The sequence below is a fragment of the Erythrolamprus reginae genome, chromosome 2 (assembly GCF_031021105.1).
Source record: "Erythrolamprus reginae isolate rEryReg1 chromosome 2, rEryReg1.hap1, whole genome shotgun sequence".
In the NCBI taxonomy this organism is placed as follows: domain Eukaryota; kingdom Metazoa; phylum Chordata; class Lepidosauria; order Squamata; family Dipsadidae; genus Erythrolamprus; species Erythrolamprus reginae.
In genome coordinates this window covers 189036023-189059135 of record NC_091951.1, presented here as the reverse complement: position 1 = coordinate 189059135, position 23113 = coordinate 189036023, and the positions used below count along the sequence as shown (strand labels likewise).

The window sequence follows — 23113 nt, the reverse complement described above, 5'->3', positions numbered from 1 at the left end:
TAATTCTTCTTTAAAAACTGCTCCTAACTTATCTCCCCATTGCTTGGCTTTTCCATTATCCAAGAATTGGGTGTATGGTATTTCTGGATTGAGAGTTATTTTATTTATTTATTTATTTATTTATTTATTTATTTATTTATTTATTGGATTTGTATGCCGCCCCTCTCCGCAGACTCGGGGCAGCTAACAACAGGAATAAAACAGCATATAACAATCCAATACTAAAAACAGTTAAAAACCCATTATATAAAAACCAATCATACATACAGACATACCATGCATAAAATTGTAAAGGCCTAGGGGGAAGTGTATTTCAATTCCCCCATGCCTGGTGGCAGAGGTGGGTTTTAAGCAGATTTCGAAAGGCAAGGAGGGTGGGGGCAATTATAATCTCTGGGGGGAGTTGGTTCCAGAGGGCCGGGGCCGCCACAGAGAAGGCTCTTCCTCTGGGTCCCGCCAAGCGACATTGTTTGGTTGACGGGACCCAGAGAAGACCCACTCTGTGGGACCTAACTGGTCACTGGGATTCGTGCAGCAGAAGGCGGTCCCTGAGGTAATCTGGTCCGGTGCCATGAAGGGCTTTATAGGTCATACCCAACACTTTGAATTGTGACCGGAAACTGATCGGCAACCAATGCAGACTGCGGAGTATTGGTGTAACATGGGCATATTTGGGAAAGCCCATGATTGCTCTCGCAGCTGCATTCTGCACGATCTGAAGTTTCCAAACACTTTTCAAAGGTAGCCCCATGTAGAGAGCGTTACAGTAGTCGAGCCTCGAGGTGATGAGGGCATGAGTGACTGTGAGCAGTGACTCCCGGTCCAAATAGGGTCGCAACTGGTGTACCAGGCGAACCTGGGCGAACGCCCCCCTCGCCACAGCTGAAAGATGTTTCTCTAATGTGAGCTGTGGATCGAGGAGGACGCCCAAGTTGTGAACCCTCTCTGAAGGGGTCAATGATTCTCCCCCCAGGGTAATGGATGGGCAGATGGAATTCTCCTTGGGAGGCAAGACGCACAGCCACTCTGTCTTGTCTGGGTTCAGTTTGAGTTTGTTGACACCCATCCAGGCCCCAACAGCCTCCAGGCACTGGCACATCACTTCCACTGCTTCGTTGACTGGACATGGGGTGGAGATGTATAACTGGGTATCATCGGCATATTGATGATACCTCACCCCATCCCCTTGGATGATCTCACCCAGCGGTTTCATGTAGATATTAAATAGCAGGGGGGAGAGGACCCACCCCTGAGGTACCCCACAAGGGAGAGACCTAGAGGTCGACCTCCGACCCCCCACTAACACCGACTGTGACCAACCGGAGAGGTAGGAGGAGAACCACTGACTGAAGTACAGTGCCTCCCACTCCCAACCCCTCCAGCCGGCGCAGAAGGATACCATGGTCGATGGTATCAAAAGCCACTGAGAGGTCAAGAAGCACCAGGACAGAGGACAAGCCCCTGTCCCGGGCGGACGGTAGTTATTGAGCACGGCTGGGTCCAGGGAAGGCTTCTTGAGGAGGGGGCACACAAGTGCTTCCTTATAAGGAGCTGGAAAGGACCCCCTTCCAAAGGAGGCGTTGACAATCTCCTGGACCCAGCTCCGTGTCACCTCCCGACTGGCTGAAACCAACCAAGACGGACACGGATCCAGTAGACAGGTAGCAGAGCTTAGAGCTCCAATGGCCTTGTCCACTTCATCAGGTGTCACCAAGTCAAACTCCCCCCAGACAGATGGACAAAGACGTTTAGCCCCAGTCACCTCGACTGACTCGTTGTCAGTCGACTCTGTTTTACAATTGGAGTCGAGGTCTGCTCGGATCCGAGCGATTTTATCAGCGAAAAACGTGTTAAAATCCTCGGCACTACTCTGTAAGGGCTCCCCAACTCCCCTCTGGTTAAGCAGGGAGCGGGTTACCCTAAATAGAGTGGCCGGGCGGGATTCCGTTGATGCAATCAAGGCGGCATGATATGTGCATCTTGCCGCCTTGAGCGCCACATTGTAAGTCTTAATATGAGCTCTTACAAGTGTTCGATCGGATTCGGACTTACTCTTCCTCCATCGTTTCTCCAGACGTCTCTTCTGGCGTTTCAACTCCCGGAGCTCCTCGTTGAACCATGGAGCTCTACGGGGTCTAGTGCCGCGGAGAGGTCGCAGTGGCGCAATTCGGTCAAGGGTCTCCACTGCCGCCTTGTTCCAGGCCTCAGCCAGAGACTCTGCCGAACTGTGGACGAGTGTATCTGGAAAAAAACCGAGTGCCTTCTGAAAACCTTCTGGATCCATCAGGCACCTGGGGCGGAACAACTTAATTGGTTCTGCCTCCCTGTGGGGCATGATTGGAGCCAGGAAGTCAAGCTGCAGCAGAAAATGGTCTGACCATGACAAAGTCTACGGAAAGGGGCGGCATACAAATCTAATAAATAAATAAATAAATAAATGAATGAATGAATGAATGAATGAATGAATAAATAAATAAATAAATAAAGGCAACACTTCTAAGCCCCTTAATCTCAGACCATTACTCAGTTGCTCAGAGAGGAATACCATGTCGGGTGCGTGCCCCCCCTCATGAGTCGGACCCTGTACTACTTGGGTCAGGCCCATGGCTGCCATGGTGGCCATGAACTCCTCTGCCAGTCCAGAGGATTTGCCGAGCGATGGCAGGTTGAGGTACCCCAAGACAATAAGTCTGGGGAACCCCACCGCCAGCCCGGTTACCTCCTCAAGTAGCACAGGCAGGGCTTATGCCACGCAGCTGGGAGGCAGGTACGTGAGAAACAAGCCCACCTGAGCCCCTAAGTCCAACTTTACCAGGAGGGACTCGCAACCCACAATCTCTGGAGCAACGAGTCTACGTAGGCACAGGCTCTCCTTGGCTATAATATCCACTCCTCCCCCCCTTTCCTGGGGTTGAGGTTGATGCCATATCCCTGGGGTTGAGGTTGACGCCATATCTGAAACCCAGCTGGGCAGATTTCAGAGAGAGGAACTCCTCCCTCTGGGCCCAGCCAGGTTTCAGTTACACATGCCAGGTCAGCCTCCTCATCCAGGATCAAATCCCGGATGAGGAGAGCTTTATTTACCACCGACCTGGCATTACTCATGCTAGGAGGTTTTGTGGCATGTATTTTGTTGCTACTCATTTGGCCATTACATTTGTATACTAATTCCCTTTGGTTACTATAGAGCCATCTTTTTTATGAGCTTTACAGTGGATGATTGCCAAGGCTTTGGTAGTTGAATGGCTTTAAATAATTGAGCTACTTTTTTTTTATTTTAACTTTTAATATTTTAATTAATTGGATTATGTATTGGATTGTTTTTCACTTGTTGTGAGCCGCCCCGAGTCTTCGGAGAGGGGCGGCATACAAATCCAAATAATAAATAATAAATAAATAAATAAATAAATACTAGTTTTGCATATGCAATTTGCTGTCCAGCTGATGTTAGAAACTCTTGCTGTTTCCACAAAGCTCCTGTGTCAGGGTTCCAAATAGGATCCGAAACTAAATCAGCGTCTGAGGCAAAGTATTCCTCAAAGTTCCCATTAATTAGCAGAGCCATGTTGGCATATCTGTGAGAAACCCGAATCTGAAGTTCTGTGGGTTTCTCCACCCAGTTTAAAGTTCATTCCTTTGTTCCCACACGCACAAGTTCATCACATGGCCCAGTCTGGTTCTGCTAATGTGTCTGGCTCTCTCATCAACATCAGAGCAGATGCTTAACAAAGGATGATCTTGAGAATCTAGAAGGAATTTGTTATTACTACAACTCTTCAGCCCTCATGCAGCAGCCTCTCCCAAATTCCCACAGCAATAATAATAATAATAATAATAATAATAATAATAATAATAATTATTATTATTATTATTATTATTTATTAGACTTGTATGCTACCCCTCTCCAAAGACTCGGAGTGGCTCAATACATTTTCCATTGTAATATATGTGGAAGCCTAAAGACTCTAAATCAAGTGATGGCTTCAGCCTGACAGGTGGCCTCCCCTCAGGAAAAAAAGTGTCCTACAAGGGAAAGAGTAAATACAATGAACGGGGTTAACCAGCATTCTTAACCCCCCCCCCCCCCCCCCCAGGAGAACTCTTTGGCTTATCAGGCTATTTATCATGGAATTGTTTTACTAATCTGTCAGCTTTTACATTCCAACTTTTTACCTAAGTGGCTTCAGACAAAGGGAACCCTTCCAACGGAATAGATATTGCAATTGATCCCTGAGCAGTCTGGGGTCTAAGATTGTTTTCACTTCATAATGTGGCTCCCCTTGTATTACTACAGGGGGAGGTGGTGTTTGGGTTTGTGGTCTTATATTTGACCCAATCACTGGCTTTCTTTCTTTCTTTCTTTCTTTCTTCCTTCCTTCCTTCCTTCCTTCCTTCCTTCCTTTATTTAAATTAGATTTATATGCCACCCCTCTCTGAAGACTTACTTTAGTAAGCTGCAATGAAATATTGGGTGAATTTTCCCCAATATTCTAGGTAATGCAAGCTGCACAGTGACTGGATTTTATAACTTTTACTATTGGGAATGGACCCAAGAATTTTGGCCATAGCTTTTTGTTGGGCATTCTCAATTGGATGTATTTAGTGGACAAGAAAACTTTATCTCCCACTTGGAAAAGGGGATAGAGTGATCAGTGCTTGTCTGCTTGCTTCTTATAGGCTTCCGCCACTTCAGTTAGTGCTTTTTTTGGTATTCTTCCATCCTTTTCTCAGCGTCTCCAGCACTTCGAGCAAGCCGTGTCTATCATGGCATCTACATCTCCTTCTGTCCCCATTTCTAGCACCATAATCTTCACTTTGAGGAGAAAGGGATGAACTGATTCACTCACCATTGGGTTGTCTTCACCCTCTCCCCCTTGTCCTCTCTTGGGGGTAATTCCTCTGCTGACAATGTATTGGCGTTGCCAGAGGGGGCATGGAGCTCCTCTGCTTGCAGGGCCCAATGTTCCAGCTCAGTTGGCTTCTCTCCCTTTAAAGGACCAGGCCTGGCCAGCCCTTGGTAGCACAATGGGTCCCAGTACCAGGCCCTTGGAAGCTCGATGGCTGGATTGGCCACAACAATAGCATTTCACACCCCTTGTTGGTTTGGGACATGGGGCCGCAGCTTGCACATACATGGTTGGCAGAGTGATGATATGCCAGGGGCTCTATCCAACCCCCCCCCCCCCCCGCTGGCTGTGGTGGCTGGCCTGTCCCTTGTGTGGAACCATTCAGGGGGAGGGTTCCTGGCCCCGACAGCCGACTCTGTGTGGTCAGACCCAACATCCTAGGGGTTTTGCTGGGCTGCATCATTCATGGAGGCAAGCCTAGGCTGCAGGGGACCCCCTGGCATTCATTGGCATTGCACCCATCCTACTCCGGGGAGGAAAGCCCACCCAGTTGGGGTCTGCTACTTCTGCTGATCACCAGCTGTCAACAGTTTGGCAGATCGAATCTCACGGGAGAAAGAGGAAGTAGTTGGAGAAAGGAAGCGGTGGAGTGGAGAGAGGAAGGAAGGAGAGAAGGAAAGGAAAGTAGATGGAAGAGTTGGAGAGAGTGAGAGGGGAATGAGAAAGAAAAGAATAGAGATTGACAAACGTATTAATATGATAAAGGCACAAATAAGGAAATATAAGAGATTAGATAGATTTATGTAACTGTGTATGCTATTGATATTTTATTAAATGTATATGCATTGATATATGTATGGATGTAGAGTTAAAAAATAAAAAATACTGGAAACAACAATGGATACTGCTGGTGGTAAATCAGATTCCCTTCCTTCACTGCTGGAGGTAAAATGTTGAATGAAAGTCTAAAGGTATAAAATATAAGAAGTATTTCTGATATAGTTGAACTCTAACTCCCATCACTCCTCATCAATGGACTGGATTTCACCTGTATCTGGAAAGCTGCCTGTCACTGAAAGTAACATCGTTTGGATTATAGCTGGGATGTGGGATAACCTACATTTTAGGATGATGCTCTCACATTTTCTTTTAAGTAGGTTAGGAAAGAAAGATAGTTTTTTTTTAAATATTTTTTTTCAATTTTTTATTAATTTTCATAAAACAAACAAGTACATACAAACAATAAACATAAAGTGGGGGTGTATTTCCCCCGCTTCTTTTGAAAGTATACATTCAAATATAGAAAAAGAATACATAATTAAATATATGTTAATTATTGTGAAAAAAAGTTAGTAAATTTGAGTTGAAGTTTTACAAATCTTGAATACGATGTAAATGTTAGATAGGATTAGTATAACATAATCGTCAAAAAATACCTTTAATGTAATCCTAGTTACTATGATAAAATAATGTCAAACCATCAAACCAAACATTTAAGCTAATTTCAACTATTATACATCAAAAATCTTAATATGTTACTTATACTTATGCGTACACTACTATGCCATAATCGTCAAAAAGTACTTTTGAACTAGTATTAATATTGTTATCACCTAGGTAAAAACAAATACAGAAAATTAACTAAAAATCAATCTATATGTCTTATTTTTTCTTATCTATCCATTTATAAACATTGTTCCATGTTTCATAAAATTTAGTATCTTCTTGATCGTTTAATCTTCTTGTCATCATGTCCATTTCAGCGCAATCTAATATTTTGGCTATAACCTCTTCTTCCTTGGGGATTTCCTCCCCTTTCCAATTTTGCGCATATATTATTCTAGCCGCGGTTAATATGTGTATAATTAAATAAAGAATTTCTTTCTTGTAGGTCTGATTTGTAACACCTAGTAAGTAAAATTCCGGGGTATTATCTATATCTTGCTTTATTATTTCTTTTAATATTTTCTCAATCATCTTCCAATATATTTTAGCTTTACCACATGTCCACCATTGATGGTAATAGGTTCCTATATCCTTCTTACATTTCCAGCATACCGGAGATGTTTTGGGAAACATTTTTGCTATCCTATTTGGTGGGAGGTGCCATCTATAGAACATTTTAATTTGATTTTCTTTTAATGAAACTGATTTAGTCATTTTCCAGTTATTAATCCACACTTTCTCCCATGTATCTATGTCTATTTCCTTGCCAATATTTCTACACCATCTTATCATAGTATCTTTTAAAGTCAACTCTATATTTTTATGAGCGATGAGTAGTTTATATATTTTCCCTATCATTTTTATTGAATTGGTGGTAATTAAAGTAGTTAAAGGATTCTTACTTTTATTAAAAATATAAAGAGTTTTATCCTTCTGATATCTAGATCGGATCTGGGCGTAGTGCCACCAGTCTATTATTATCCCTTCTTCTTGTAGTTCAATTCTAGATTAAGCTTCATCTGATCATTTAGTAATTCTTTATATCTATGAGTTATTTTCTTGTCCTTTATAGACTTTGGATGCGTTATTGCTTCTAAAGGAGCTAGCCATTCTGGGATATTTAAAAAGTGATTTTTCTTTATGTCTTTCCAGACTTCTAGTAAATATTTCCTTAATGTGTGCCTTTTAAAGTATGAATGGTTTTTGTCCTTATCATACCATAAAAATGCGTGCCATCCAAGCATTAAATCGTGTCCTTCTAGGTTAAGTATTCTTTGTTATCTAGGATTATCCACTCTCTAAGCCATGTTAATGCAGCAGCCTGATAACTTTCCAATTTGGAAGGCCAAATCCTCCTCTTTCTTTAATATCTTCTAAGCAATTCATTTTTATCCTTGCTTTTTTCCCTTGCCATATGAATTTTTTAACTAGGTTTGTTAAAGTTTTTAAAAAATTCCCCCTGGGTTTATTGGTATTACCTGGAAAAGAAATAAAACCTTGGGTAAAATATTCATCTTAATTGTTGCAATTCTTCCTAAAAAAGATATTTTCAGATTATTCCACATTGCTAAATCTTTTTTAATTTCTGCTAATAATTTTATATAGTTATCATTTTTTAATGTTATTGTTTTCGCTGTTAAGTTTATTCCTAAGTATTTTACTTTTTTTACAGTCTTTATTCCAGAGATACTTTCTAATTTAGTTTCTTGTGTTTTATTCATATTTTTGGTCAAAAAATGTGTTTTGCTTTTATTTATCTTTAAACCTGCTACGTTTCCGTATTGTTCAATAGTTTGCAGTAAAGTAGGAACTGTTGTTGTCGGTTCTTCAATTATAAACATTAGATCATCTGCAAAGGCCTGGACTTTATAGGTTTCGTCTCCTACAGTAAACCTTTTATTTTAGGGTCCGCTCTTATTTTAATTAATAAGGTTTCAAGAGTCATGATAAATAACAATGGTGATATAGGGCAACCTTGACGAACTCCCTTATTTATATCAAGTGTTGGTAATTGATTGTTATTCAGTATTATGTTCGTTGTTTGTTTTGAGTATATAGTATCTATTAGGTTAACAAATTTTGGGCCAAATCTCATTTTATTTAATTGCATTTTTATGAATATCCAATTAACGTTATCGAAGGCCTTTTGAGCATCTAGAAACATTAAAGATGCCATCTTGTCTGAGTGTTGTTCATAGTACTCTAGTGTATTTATTACGGTTCTAAGATTATTTTTAATTTGTCTCCCTGGTAGAAACCCATTTTGGTCTTGGTGTATTATTCCATTTATAACTCTTTTGAGTCTCTCTGCATAAATGGCAATAAATATCTTATAGTCTACATTTAATAATGATATAGGCCTATAGTTTTTAATTTTTTCTGGATCTGTGCCTGTTTATGTATTAAAGTTGTCAGTGATTCTGACCAAGATTTGGGGATTTTGCCCTCAAGTCTACATAAATTAAAGGTTTCTAACATGTGGTTTCTTATTGTTTCATTCTCTATTTTGTACCATTCTGCAGGTATGGCATCTGGGCCTGTGGCCTTATTACTTTTCTGTTTTTTAATTGTTGCTAGGAGTTCTTCCATTGTTATTAGTCCATCCATGGTGGCCTGTTGGTCTTCTGTTATTTGTGGTAATTTTGAAGCTTTTAAATAGTTAAAAACTTCATCTTCGGTAACATGATCTTTGGCATATAGCTCTTTATAAAAATTATACACAATGTCTGCCTTACCTTCTGTATCATATTTTATTATACCGTCTTTGTCTTCTAATTTTTGGATTAATTTTGATTGGCTCTGTTTTCTAAGTTTATATGCTAGCCATCTGCGGGTTTATTTGCGTATTCAAAATATTGTTGCTTTGCTCTTTTGATCTTTTCAGTTAATTGGTTTTGTTCTATGACTCTAATTTTATGTTTAATTACATTTATTTCTGTCTTTAGATCTCTGTTCTTAATGTGTTGCTGCGATAAGGATTCTAATTGTTTTAATTCATTTATTAATTGTAGGTACTCTAATTTCTTTTCCTTATTATGTTTTGCTGTATAAGATATTGTTAAGCCTCTTATATACGCTTTAACTGTGTCCCATAAATTCTGTGGAGTAGTGTCTGAGGTTTTATTAATTTCAAAAAATATTTTTAGTTCCTTTTCAATCCAATCCTTGTATTTCTTATCATTTAATATATATCTATTCATCCGCCAGTTGTTCTGTTTATTATTCATCGTCATAGAGACCACTATTGGGTTGTGATCAGCCCATGTATTAACATCTATCTCGACCTCTCTTATTTGTTCTGCAACCGTTTTTGGTGCCCATAACATGTCAATTCTCGTCCAAATTTTATGAGGGTTGGAGTAGAAGGTAAATTGTCTTTTGTGGGGGTGTCTTTCCCTCCAAATATCACTTAGTAATAATTCCACTTTCATTTTTTGGAAAGTACTACTGTGTTTCCCCGAAAGTAAGACAGTGTCTTACTTTCTTTTTATCCCAAAAGCCCCACTATGTCTTACTTTCGGGGTATGTTTATATTGGAAAAAAATTGTCAATTTTTTTCTTTTAACCATAAAATTAACATTTAGATGCGGTGACGTATGGAGGGGGGGCGGCGCGGAAGTGGGCAGGAGGCGGCGCTCATTTGGATCAGACGGAGGCGGCAGACGCGGTGACGTATGGAGGGGGGCGGCGCGGAAGTGGGCAGGAGGCGGCGCTCATTTGGATCAGACGGAGGTGGCAGATGCAGTGACGTATGGAGGGGGGCGGCGCGGAAGTGGGCAGGAGGCGGCGCTCATTAAGATCAGAGGGAGGTGGCAGACGCGGCGACGTATGGAGAGGGGGACGGTGCGGACATGGGCAGGAGGCGGCGCGCAGCTAGATGAGAGGGAGGCGGCAATACCCCCATGTTTCCCTGAAACTAAGACATATGTCTTACTTTCGGGGTACGGCTTATATTAGCCGACCCCCCTGAAACCCCCGATACGTCTTACAATTGGGGGTGTCTTACTATCGGGGAAACAGGGTAGGTAGCAAATTCCTTCTTGTTTTTTACCTTTTTCCCTTTTTTTATTACCTCCCCCTCCTGAATGGTCTAATTGTCTATTCGCAATAGCATTGAAGTCACCTATTATCAATACATTGTCAATAGCTAAATCTATTATTATTTGATGTAACTTTTTATAAAATGTCGTTTGGTCTTCATTGGGGCATAAATAGAAACAACCACTAGAGGTCTAGGTTCAATATCAACTTGTACAATCAGTATCCTACCCTCTTTATCCTTATATATTTGTTTGGAATTTATAGAATTCTTAACATACATCACTACACCTCTTTTTTTTTGGTCTGCTAATGCAGCGTACATTTTTCCAATTTTGGGATTCAACAGTAATTTTTGGTTATTTTTTTAATATGAACTTCTTGTAATATTGCAATCTGAACATTTTGATTTCTAATTTTAGAAAAGATTTGCTTCTTTTTCTTGGTTCATTAAGTCCATTAACATTTACGGAAAAGATTTTAAGTCTTTATTTGTTGTCATTTAGTGGATTTTTTGGTTTCTCGCTGAGGTTGAACTCTTCTAGCACCTTGGTCCTGCTCTATTACTTGAGCAGTAGCCCCAGATCTTCTTCTTGCTGAGTTGGTAATTTTTCCCCTGGTTGCTGTTGAGCTGGTTGTAGTTGGACCACTTGTTGCTTCCTTGTGTGATCAAAGTGGCTGATGCCACTCTTTTCAAGAAAGTACATAGCTTGTTCTACGTTTTCCAGTTTGTACCTTGTAGAACGCCATGTCAGAGAAAGTCCTTGTGGAATAAGCCAACGGTAAGTGATATTTTCTTTGATCAAAATTTTAGTTAAAAAGTGATAGTCTCTTCTGTTTTCTCTGACACTTCTTGGAACTTGTTTTAGTATCTTTATGTCAACTCCATGTTGTTGGGGCTGGGAATTTCTTGAATAATGGAGTATCTCATCTCGCAACGCTTTTCTTGTAAACTTAATGTGTATCTCTCTTGGGAGGTTGTGTCGACGGATATAGCTATTCGAGATTCTGTATACTTCATCGATTTCTTTCAGTAAAGCTGTAGGATCCTCTTGGAGTATACCTCCAATAATTTCCGCCATAGTCATTTTTAAATCTTCATCTTTTTCCTCTTTTATATTCTGAAATCGAAGTCCGTACGAAGCTCGTTGCATCTCCAGCTGAATAATTGATTCATCATATCTTCTGTATCTTTCATCAGCTCTCCCTTCAAGGTAGTCCATTCTTTTCTCATTTTTATCAGATTGCTCTTCAACTTTTTTAACTCGTTCATCACTTTCTTGGAGTGTTTGTTGGATCTGCTTTATCTGGTCTTTCATCTCACCCATGTCAGCTTTCAATTGGGCCATCTCCACTTTGAATTCTGCCAAATCAGCTTTTATGGCTTCTCTTTGTTGTGTTGCATCCTTTATAATTTTTCCTTTGCCCCCTTTGCCTGGAATTTGAGCATCATGAACTTGACACACCATGGATATTTGTAGATGTTTTGTCTGCACTAGATGAGAGCCTTTAAACCTACAAACTCAATTTTAGCACCCGCATGATGATGAATTTCCAAATACAGCTTTGAAAGTCCTTGTTGAGAGACCTCGTTCTTGCAGCAGCAGAGTAATGTGCTGTACTTGTCAGATGCAATTTTTGAAGCAAAGTAGGGTAGGGCAGGTTGGAAATAGTTTCTTATGGGTGGCAATGCCAGGATCGTGGAATCAGTTTCCCCCAGAAGGTCTTCTGAAAAAAAGAAAACAATGACTATGTCAAGAGAGAAAGAACAGCTAGAAAGAACACCCTTAAATACCTATAGTAAATGGTCAACAATTCCCTAGAATTAACAAACATTACTTTCTTTTTCCATACAAGTATTCTTGTCTTTATCTTAATCTTATAAAGTGGAAAACTAACATAGGCTCATGGTCTTCCTCCTCCTGTAAGTCAGACTCTACTGTCATTGGCATATCTGTCACCTCTGTTGCTACTTCAGGTTCATCCAGGTCTATTTCTCCCTCACTCTCACTCTCTGTATCAGCTGGCAACACCACTGGCCCAAGGTACCAAGATGGGCCTGGCTCATCCTTCTCAGAATCTCTCATTACCAGGGTTGGTCGAGGACCACTCACAACACCTTCCAACCCTTTTTCTTAACTTTTTCTTTCTTTTATTTTTATACTGATAACTTCCTTTTTTCAAATTACTTTTCTTCCTTTTAAAAATATTATTTGTTTAGATCTACTCGTGACTCATTTGTCTGCGACTCGAGTGAGTCCCTGGTGACTGGCTGGAATATGGATGCATCGGTTGTGCCTTTGCGGCCTCTCCAAAGCAGTGGATCCTGGAGATCTCCTTGGTTAACTGAGGAACTCTGGGAGATAAAACTTCAAAAGAGATGCCTGGAGCGATGATGGAGGTCCAGTAACTCTGAAGCAGACTGAACACAGGTAGGAGCCTTTATCAAGACGTACTTTGTGGTGATAGAGGTGGCAAAATTTGCACATTTTACTGCTCTTATTGCATCTTATTATTGCATCTACAGATTCTTGCACAGCTGCCCTGTTTAGGGTGACTGGTTCCCTTCTGAATGGGGAGGGAGTGGTGGAGCCCTTACAGGGTAGAGCTGAGGAATTGGTTCAGTTTCTCACAGATAAAGTCAGGTTCAGATTGACCTGGACTCCAATTGGGCAATACAGACTGAGGTGACAGGGACAGTCCTGTTCTGTGGGATGAGTTTGACCTGGTAACTCCTGATGAAGTGGATAAGGCCATGGGAGCTGTGAGTTCCTCCACCTGTTTGCTGGACCTGTGCCCCTCCTGGCTGGTTTCAGTCAGCAGAGAGGTGACACACAGCTGGATCCAGGCATTTGTTAATGCTTCCTTGAGTGAGTGAGGGTTATTTTCCACAGCCGCTGAAAGACGCGGTTGTGCGTCCCTCCGCAAGAAACCACTATTGGATCCAACTGAGATGAAGAACTTTAAGTCATTCTTCAACCTGCCCTTCTTGGATAAGGTTGTAGAGAAGATGGTGGCTGAAGAGTCGGACACCATTCAGTCGGAATCAACACTTTATTGAGAACAGGAATGAAAACCCAATGAACATAACAACAAGTAAACCCTTATATATAATCAGCTTACTGAGGGAAGGACCAATCAACTACCTTAGAATTTCCTGCTCCCGGCTGTCACAACCCGATTGACACAGCCTATGAGAATGAGCCATTATCTACCAATCCGGCTTGTCTCCAGGCAATTCCCCTTGTGTGGGCGGGGACGTAACACTCCTTCCCCTTACGCTTGAACATACATAATCCTTTAAGTAGGCGGGCTTCCGGCAAATTCTACCTGAGCGATGTGGGCTGTTATTCTCTTCCTCTGCTTCCCCCATAGGGAATGCTCCTAACAGTCCAGGGCTTTCAGACCTATGTTCCTCCTGGGCTGCCCCCCGTGACTGCAGGTAAGTATCGTCGGCCTTATCCATATTCATAGGGGCAGACTCCTTCTCCTGGGTCTCCCACTCTCTGATAACTTCCATTGGCAGGGCCAAACTGCTGTCTTCCACGAGTGCCTCCGCTCTTCGTAGCCGGACCTGATCTAGTGCCGGCGCCATACCCGTCCGTCCGATAGAGCCACTTCAAATGAACGAGGGCTTAAAACCCTAACTACGGTTGCAGGAACCCAGGCCTGGCCACTATCATACGCCCACGCAAACACCGGGGCTCCCATACAAATATTCCTTGGAGGATGCTCTGGCCAAGGGGAGTCTGTTTCGTACCATGGGTGCAATCTGTCTAACACAATCCTAGGTTTACGGCCCATCAATAACTCGGCCGGGGTTTTCTGAGTGGCAATACACATAGTGGAGTGCTGAGCAAGGAGCATCTCCACCAGATTCTTATGCCAAGACCCTGACGGCAATTTTTTAAGGGAATCTTTAACTGAGCGGACCATGCATTCTGCCTGCCCATTACTGGCCGGGTGCAAAGGCAAAGTCAGGGCATGTCGGATACCCCCACCTGCTAAGTACGTTTCCAAAAGGACCGAAGTGAATTGCGGACCATTGTCCGACACCACAAGGTCCGGGTACCCATAGGTGGTGAACAACCCACCCCCTAACGTGTCTATGATTGCTTGCGACTGAGTAGAACGTAGATGCACAACCTCTAACCCACGGGAATGGGCATCCACCACAATTAGAAATGTTTATCCTAAGAAGGGGCCCGCCAAATCGATATTAATACGTGCCCAGGGACCAGCAGGGGGCTCCCAGACCAGGGGTTGGGTGCGCAGAGGTGAAAGGTGGTTTTCCTGGCACCTAAGACATTTACATCTTTGTCAATGCCGGGCCACCATACGGAGTCGCGGCTAGGCCTTTCATTCGGACTATTCCCGGATGTCCGTTGTGGAGAAGGGCCAGAACTCTACGCCGGACAGGGGGCAGAATAACAACCCTGGGACCCCATAACAGGCAGCCCTTGTCTACCAAGAATTTGGATTGGCAGAGGCCGAATGGGGAAAATTATGGAGCCTGCACAGTCTTGGGCCAACCTCAGAGAACCCACTGGCATACCATGGACATGATTGGATCCTGGCCCATTGCTTTCGCTACTTCAGAAGCGGCCAGGACTATTGGGCCCTCAGTAAGAGCCAGAACGGACGAAGCCAGCGCGGGGTCCTCCAGAATATCTGGGAGAGGGCACCTACTTAGAACGTCCGCATGGGCTATGTGTCTGCCTGGGTGGTACACCAGGTGGTAGGAATAATTGGCCAGGAAGATAATCCATCTCGACATGCGATGGGAGAGGACTACAGGGCTCTAGCAGTTTCCCACCAGGAGCCCCAACAGGGGTTGATGGTCGGTGACCAATTTGAAACTTCTCCCATTCAGATAATCATGAAACTGCCGTACCCCCGCAATAAGCACTAATGCTTCTTTGTCAATTTGGCCGAAATTTCGCTCTGCCCTAGCAAGAGTTCTAGAAAAAAATGCTAACGGTGCCTCCAAACCATTTGGGAGCCAATGGCTAAGCACCGCTCCCACCCTGAACGGTGAAGCGTCACATGTAAGCACCAATGGCAAGGTCGGGGAATATTGGGTCAAGACGGTATTAGAGGTGAGTATGTCCTTCATGGCCGTAAAAGTGCCTGCCTCTCTTTGCCCCCACTTCCACTTCGCCTTATTGTCTAACAGACGATGCAACGGCTCTGCCACCGATGCCTTATGGGGGATAAATACAACATAGAAATTCAACAAACCCAAGAATGCTTGAAGCTCCCCTTTTGACCATAGAAGAGGGGCCTCCCTAATGGCTCGTGTCTTCTCGGGGGTTGGGTGAATGCCTTTGGCATCGACTGTGAACCCCAAGAATTCTACCCTGGGAACACCAAACACACACTTATGCAACTTCAACTTAAAACCCTTTTCCTGGAACTTAGTTAGGACCCTTCTTACCCTCACCAATAATTTGGATTCTGAAGTGGCAGAGACCAACACATCATCGAAGTAGGGCACGGTTCCTTCAATTCCATACAGCAACCTTTCCATGAATCCCTGAAAAATTCCCGGGGCTATGAATACCCCAAACTGCAATCTTCGGCACCTAAATACCCCCCCCCCCCCCCGATGTGTGACAATAGCCTGGGCATCCGCCGTTTTAGGGTCTACTGGAAGCTGTTGGTAGGCCTGAGAGAGATCCAGCTTGGCGAATATACTACCCTGTCCCAATGAGTGGAGGAGGTGCTGCACAACTGGAAGGGGGTAGGAATGGTGGGCTAACGCTTTGTTGATCGTACATTTGTAATCCCCACATAACCGAATTCCTCCATCCGCCTTCACAGCTGTTACAATAGGTGTTTCCCAAGGGGCTTGATCGGTTGGTTCTAATACTCCTTGAGCAATCAACCAATCTAACTCAGCATCAACCTTTGGTCGGAGGGCTAGGGGAGCTCAGTGGGCTCTTAAGCAGACCACAGGAACCTGAGGGTCAAGACTAAATGATATTGGAGAGCCTGTGTAACAGCCCAACTTGCCGTCAAACATAGCAGGAAATTCCCTAGCCAGGCTCGTAAATGCTGAGTCTTCCCATACCGTATTAACCCCCGTTACTGCCAGGCCCAATGAGTTGAACCAGTCCAACCCCAGTAAGTTTGAAAAGGGCACGTTAACCACAATCAATGGCAGATGTCCCACAAAGTCTTTAAAACGAACTGCAAAACGTCTTTCCCCAATAACGGGTATACTTTTTTCTTGGTAATCACGCAGGTTGAGGCTGCATAAAGACAGACCACTTTGTGACAGCTGCGGAAAACAGTGCTTCGCCATAGACCATGAAACCAGGGAATGAGCCGAGCCAGTGTCCACCTGCATGGCACACGATGCCCGGCCTAGGCGAACCACCACCGAAATCTTATCCGAAACTGAGGGTGTTTCTCGGACAAAGGTAGGTATCACAGAGGGCCTCGCAAGAATTACGTTGCACTCGTTACGGTGAAAAGTTGTGTCTTTGTGGCTTCCCCGGCTTATGAAGAAACTCGAATATCGCTGGCCAAATAACGCCGCAGGAGGTTGTCGACGCAGGCAATGTGGCCCCGGCCTCCGCACCTCCGGCAAAAGGCCTCCTTGAACGGGAAGCTCAAATGAAAATGGTCGCCTCCACATCCCTGGCACGGTGATGGCGGCGGTTTCTGTTGGTCCGTGGCCGGATCGCGGTTCCGGCTTCTTGCTAGACGGCAAACCTCCTCTTCGGACTCCAGAGCTTTTTCAATCTCCTGAGGAAGCTGCGAAGAACTGGCACCAGAAACTGCCGAAGTAGCATTCACGGAGCCATCCATGGCCGCCAGGGATTGCGTAGAAAGATCAAAAGCCCTAGCCTCCGTTAAAGCGGCCTTGAACGTCAGATCCTGGACAGCCAATAGGCGGCGTTTAAGGCGGCCATCTTTAATACCAAACACGAGCCTGTCAAGCAAGTAGTCCTCCAGATTATCAAACTCACAATATAATGCCACGCAGCGGAGAGCCGCTATGCAGTCATTGATGGACTCGCCCTCCAGCTGGCTCCAATGGTAGAACTTATAACGTCGGGCACAACAAGAGGGCACTGGGGCATAGTGGTCCTGAAGCATTGAGAGAAACTCTTGCCATGGAACATCATGAATAGAGGTTGGAGAAAACAAGGCACGGGCAGTCTCAAACATTTCAGTGCCACAGAAGCCTAAGAAATAGGAGCGTTTGCGATCCCTAGAAATCTCCGTATACCCATTCGAGATGAGGAAACAGTCAAAACGGGCTACATAAGAGTCCCAAGTTTCCCCCTGTGGGTTGAAAGGCGGAAAATTGAATTGCGCAGACATTGCGAAGATTCATTAGCTGTCTTTTCTTACAGGATGGAGTCGCGTGGAGGATCCTCGTCGCCAGTGAAGAGTCGGACACCATTCAGTCGGAATCAACACTTTATTGAGAACAGGAATGAAAACCCAACGAACATAACAACAAGAGAACCGTTATATATTATCAGCTTACTGAGGGAAGGACCAATCAGCTACCTTAACGGCTGCAGGGGATAAGAGTGGGAGGCACCGTTTTATGATGATTCTCCTCCTACCTTTCCAGTTGTTCGCAGTCGGTGTTAGTAGCAGATGAAATACATGCCAGTTAGTAGACTCTCTTGGAAGTATTTTCATTAATGAAAAATGGTATGAAGAAGGAACCCAGGACTTATTCTAACTCCACAAGGTAAACTGTCTACTCACCTCCTTGAGTGGACAATGGATTTGCGCAAAACACTCCTGGGAATATAATGAGAAAATAACTGTCGTGCCCAAAGAGAGGCATATCCATATGATGATGTTCCAGAAAGGGCCTTTTCTCTTATCATTGAGAACAAAGTTAAAGATCCCTATGAAGAAAAACAGAAAAGGGTTAATTATGTATATTCTAGCCATACTGAGCCAAGGAGATCTCTCAGTTATTGATTTCTAATAACTGTTACCTACAATAGACACATTTCTCATTATCAAATCTAAAATAACAATAATTCCCATGTTAACTGGGCTTTTGAAAAAGCAAGATTTTGTTTTCCAGTTATTAATTTTGTTTCTGGCCTTGCTTTTAAATCAGTAAAATTGTTCATGTTTGAGATTATTTTTTCTCTCCAATTAGAATAAAGAATCCTAATTTTCTCAGGGAAAACCCCCCTGTTTACTCAGTCATCGACCCGCAGGATTTTTCTTTGGGTGGTGGTGGTGGATACACCACCAAAATAACTGTCTCAAGGATGAAAAAACAGCTTTCAACCTAACCATAGAATTCACCATCTCAGGCAGGAATACAATGCACATGGCTGCCTGGGGATTATGGAAAATGAAGTCCACTTATCTTAAAGTCACCAAGATTGAGAAACACTCATTGGGGGAGGAGGACAAGATAATGCTTGAATCTTTCCCTAGCTAGTCTTTCTCAATTTGGGAAGTTCCACTTATTTATGCAAGCAATTCTTAGGATTGTCCAAAAAGTGCTTTTTCAAGAGGCAACTGGACTTTCTCATTTTTCTTCCAAGAAGTTTCTTCAGCTCTGATTCGAGGGTGGCCTTCTATTCCCATGGATGTTGACCTTCCATTCTCCACCATCCAGTCAAAACTGAAGAAGCTTCTTGGATGAGAAGTGAAACTTTTTCAAAGGAAATCCAGAAAGTCCAGTTGCCTCTGGAAAATGCACCTTTGGGACAATTACCAGGACACTGTAGCCAAGATGCCTGAAGGCTAAGATGACTGAGCATACTGGAAATCATAATAATAGTAACTTGGCAGTACATGAGGTGGAGGTGGACATTCATTCTCCAAGCTTGTGGGTTGCTTTCCCAATGTTCCACTACCAGGCTAGGTAACATTTTCAGTGGAATTTAGGGGATGTCAGTGTCAGTATTCTGCTAATAAGGTCTCTGTGATGGTGAGGTCACATAAGGACAGGTTCTTGTGAGGGGTCCTGTGATAGATCAGGTGGTGGATCAGGTGTAAATCACTTAAGTTAATTGGGCTTTTGAAATTGAAGTTGACGCTCTTGTGATGGGTTAGGATTTAAGGTTAGATGGATCACAAGACCCAACACAAGACCCTGACGACTGGCTTGATATATTTTGAATAAATTTGGAGCAATTTCACCTACCAGTGGTAAAAGTAATGTACCAGAAAAGGATATAAATATGTGCCAATTGGATAGTTTGGAACTTCCAAATCAAACACGGGTAGAACAGAATGAAAGAAAGTTCACCAGAAGCAATCCATGCCACATTATTATTATTATTATTATTATTATTATTATTATTATTATTATTATTATTATTATTATTATTTTTTACAGGTCTTGTTTGAATCTTCTAAGGAAAGGTTCAGTCCATTTCTTGAGGCAGTACTTACCTCCAGTTATGGCAAATAGCACAAACATGACAGGATAGAAGAAGCCAAAAGTCAAGGTCGTTATGTATTCATGGACAAACGCTGACAAAATGAAGACTATGAACATAGCTCCACCTCGGGCTCTCCTTCCAATCAGCTGGAAGAGAAGGAGCACAGCTGAATTATAGACCTCATCTTGGTGTTCTCCAATAAACAATGAAGACATAAGCATAGAGGAATTACACACAGTAGGTTGACTTTATGGGGTAATATAGGGTGGGTTTGGTAAGCTTATCAGTCTTTTCGGGTAGTCCAGACAGTAAAACAGAGGTGACTTTCAGCAGGTACTGACCAGTTCTGGAGAACTGGTTGGGGAAATCTTGAGTAGTTTGAAGAACCAGTAAATACCACCTCTGATTGGCTCTGCCCCCATTTATGCCTTCCAAGTCTCAACTGATTGGGAGGAAATGAGGATTTTGCAGTAACCTTCCCCTGGAGTGGGGTGGGAATATAGATTTTTACAGTATCCTTTCCAGGGCTGAAGTTCTAACGGTTCGGTCTGGTCCAGGCATACCAGTAGTGGTAGCTATGGGTGGTTCAGGGAACAAATAATGGTGGCAGTGTGAGGCTCTGCCCACCCACCTGGTCTTCACCATTTTCATGTTGTTAACCCTCCACACATGCGCAAAACCTTCGGCGCATGCACAAAGGGTGAAAAAGCACAAGCGATGGGGGCACCTGTGTGAGCAAAGTGGGTGCTTCTAAACTGGTGGGGAAGATATGTAGATTTCACTACTGATCCTTCCCCTGCCATGCCCACCAAGCCAAGCCATGTCCACAGAACCAGTAGTAAAAAATGTTTGAATCCCACCACTGCAGCAAACCAATATTAGTACATTTATTATAAGGATACAGAAATAGAATCGTGCAAGTCGGAAAGCACTTCCCCCTTTCCCATCCTTTATTTTCTGAACTGGAGAATAACTGCTGAGATGTTATTCTACTACGTCCCTGCTCTGAGCTGAGACATCTCCACTTGACCATTGCCCAGACTGCAGTTCTCCTGCCACCAAAGATTATTCTCATAGTCCATTACAGCCTTACCTACCCATAGAACATCTTGATAAATATAGATGTACAGCCAATCATGTACAATCACATTCCATGACCGAAAGAATGTAGAGAATGATGTGGAATTCCACCAATCCTAGGCAGGGAGAATGAAATGAAGAGCATGAAAATCACAGAAATTCTAGACTTGAAACTGGAACATCCTGTATTTTGGGAAGCAAAGAGACAATCCTCTCTAGATTGTCTGTGTAGAGGTAGTCCTTGAGTTACAAAAACAATTGGGATTAGAATTTCCATCATTAAATTGGTGGGGAAACCAATGGGAAATTGCAACTGCCAATCAGGCAGGTAAGTGGCTCAAAGAAGAAATCTACTTAGTTGTACATGCAGTGGCAGCTGCCCAGATAGCATATGCACAAAAATGGAAATTAAATGTGATACTAATGGAAGGAGAAGTTCTGAAGAAAATACTGTACTGTGCAGAAATGAATAGACTGACAATGAGAAAGATAAAGAAGATTCTGAATATCATAAAATATGGGTGAAATGTTATGGTTGGTTAGAGAAGAAATTTTGTTAGAAAAGGAAATGAATAAGAATAAAGGAAAAATGGGGGTATTGGAAATAACACTGATAATCCAGATGACAAAAATGAACAAGGAGGTATTACCTAAAATAAATCTGGAGAGGAAAGGGGAGAGAAAGAGTAAGAAAGTAGATGGGAGAGGAAGTGAGAAGGGGTGAGTGAGTGGGAACGTAATCAGTAGAAGTGCCTCATGGCTGGACAAGGGTTTTTCTTGTCCTTTCCCTTCTTGGTGAGGGGAGCACAGGGGAGGCACTTAAGGGGGTGATTGGGGTGAGGAAGGGGAAAATAAGTAAACCAAGAGCAAAACAAGAGGAGAAAAGGGTTATTCTTGTATATTATGAGTGAGTGTACTATAATGGTTTTAAATGTGAATGGTTTGGGATCAGATTTGAAACATTACAGGATATTGAGGATGTCTAAGCAAAACAAGGTGGATATTATGATTTTGACAGAAACACATAAAAGACGGGGAGGAAGGGATAAATTACTTAATGATAGAAATTGGAAATGGGTAAATGAATCTCGAGGAATGCAAAATAGTAGAGGTACGGTGATTCTTATTTATTAGAGGGTTCTATTTAAAGAGGTTGGAGTTCAGAAAGATAGAGAAGGGAGGTGGTTGTTTGTTAAAGGGAAAATTAATCAAAAGAAATTGACTCTGGTGGCAATTTATGTCCTGAATGCAAAACCAAAACAATTTATAATAAATACAAAGAGGAAGTTGGATAACTTTATGGAGGGCACAGGGTTTTTGGCAGGAGATTTCAATATTCAATTAACAAATGGGATCAGAAATACTTGGATGTTACATTTAAATAGACTTAATATGGTGGATCTCCATGCAGATATACCAAATAGAGGCACTTACTATTCAGCAAGATATCATACATTTAGTTGTATTGACTATATATTAATGAACAGGGTGGGCAATATACAAGTTTAAAAAGTAGATATAAAAAGTATTTGGTTGTCAGATCATGCCTCACTACTAGCAGAATTGGAAATAGGTCAGGAATGTAATCAAAGAATTTGGAGATATAATGCAGTTGTAACTTCTAGTGAACAAGATAAAGATAAATTGCAGACAGAGTTATGTAAATATTTTAGAATTAATGACTGTGACTGACAGGAGAGGTAGGGAGAGAATCACTGAAGAACAGTGCCTCCCATTCCCTCCAGCCGGCGCAGAAGGATACCATGGTCGATGGTATCGAAAGCCGCGGAGAGGTCAAGAAGCACCAGGACAGAGGGTAAACCCCTGTCCCGGGCCCGCCAGAGATCATCCATCAATGCGACCAAAGCAGTTTCCATGCTGTAGCCAGGCCTGAATCCTGACTGTTGAGGGCCTAGATAATCGGCTTCTTCCAAGGACCGCTGGAGTTGGAACACCACCACCTTTTCGACAACCTTCTCCATAAAGGGAAGGTTGGAGACTGGCCAGTAGTTGTTAAGAATGGCTTGGTCCAGGGAAGGCTTCTTGAGGAGGGGGCGCATGAATGCCTCCTTGTAAGGCTCCGGAAAGGACCCCCTCCCCAAAGAGGCGTTGACAATCTCCTGGACCCAGCTACGTGTCACCTCCCTGCTGTTGTTTGATCTATAGAAACATACTTGTTTCTACAAGCAGTCTTCATTTAATGACCACAATTGGGAGAAGGAACAAAGTTAATTGGCCATTAAGTGAAACAATTATGTTATTTATTTGCCTAATTTATTTATTTCTACATTTACATAGCTGCTCATCTCACCGCAA

The 23113-nt window shown here is 42.9% G+C and overlaps 1 protein-coding gene across 1 annotated transcript in view; it reads right to left on the bottom strand.

Moving 5' to 3' along the window:
- Positions 1 to 16835: 16835 nt before the first annotated feature.
- Positions 16836 to 23113, bottom strand: part of LOC139159471 (sterol O-acyltransferase 2-like) — a 34873-nt gene continuing 28595 nt past the window's right edge. Inside the window, exons 12-14 of the mRNA XM_070736790.1 lie at positions 20860 to 20913; positions 17859 to 17866; positions 16836 to 17627 (exon numbers count right to left, since the gene is read on the bottom strand). Coding sequence (XP_070592891.1) covers positions 16836 to 17627; positions 17859 to 17866; positions 20860 to 20913 — 854 coding nt within the window. The remainder of the gene's footprint in view (positions 17628 to 17858; positions 17867 to 20859; positions 20914 to 23113) is intronic.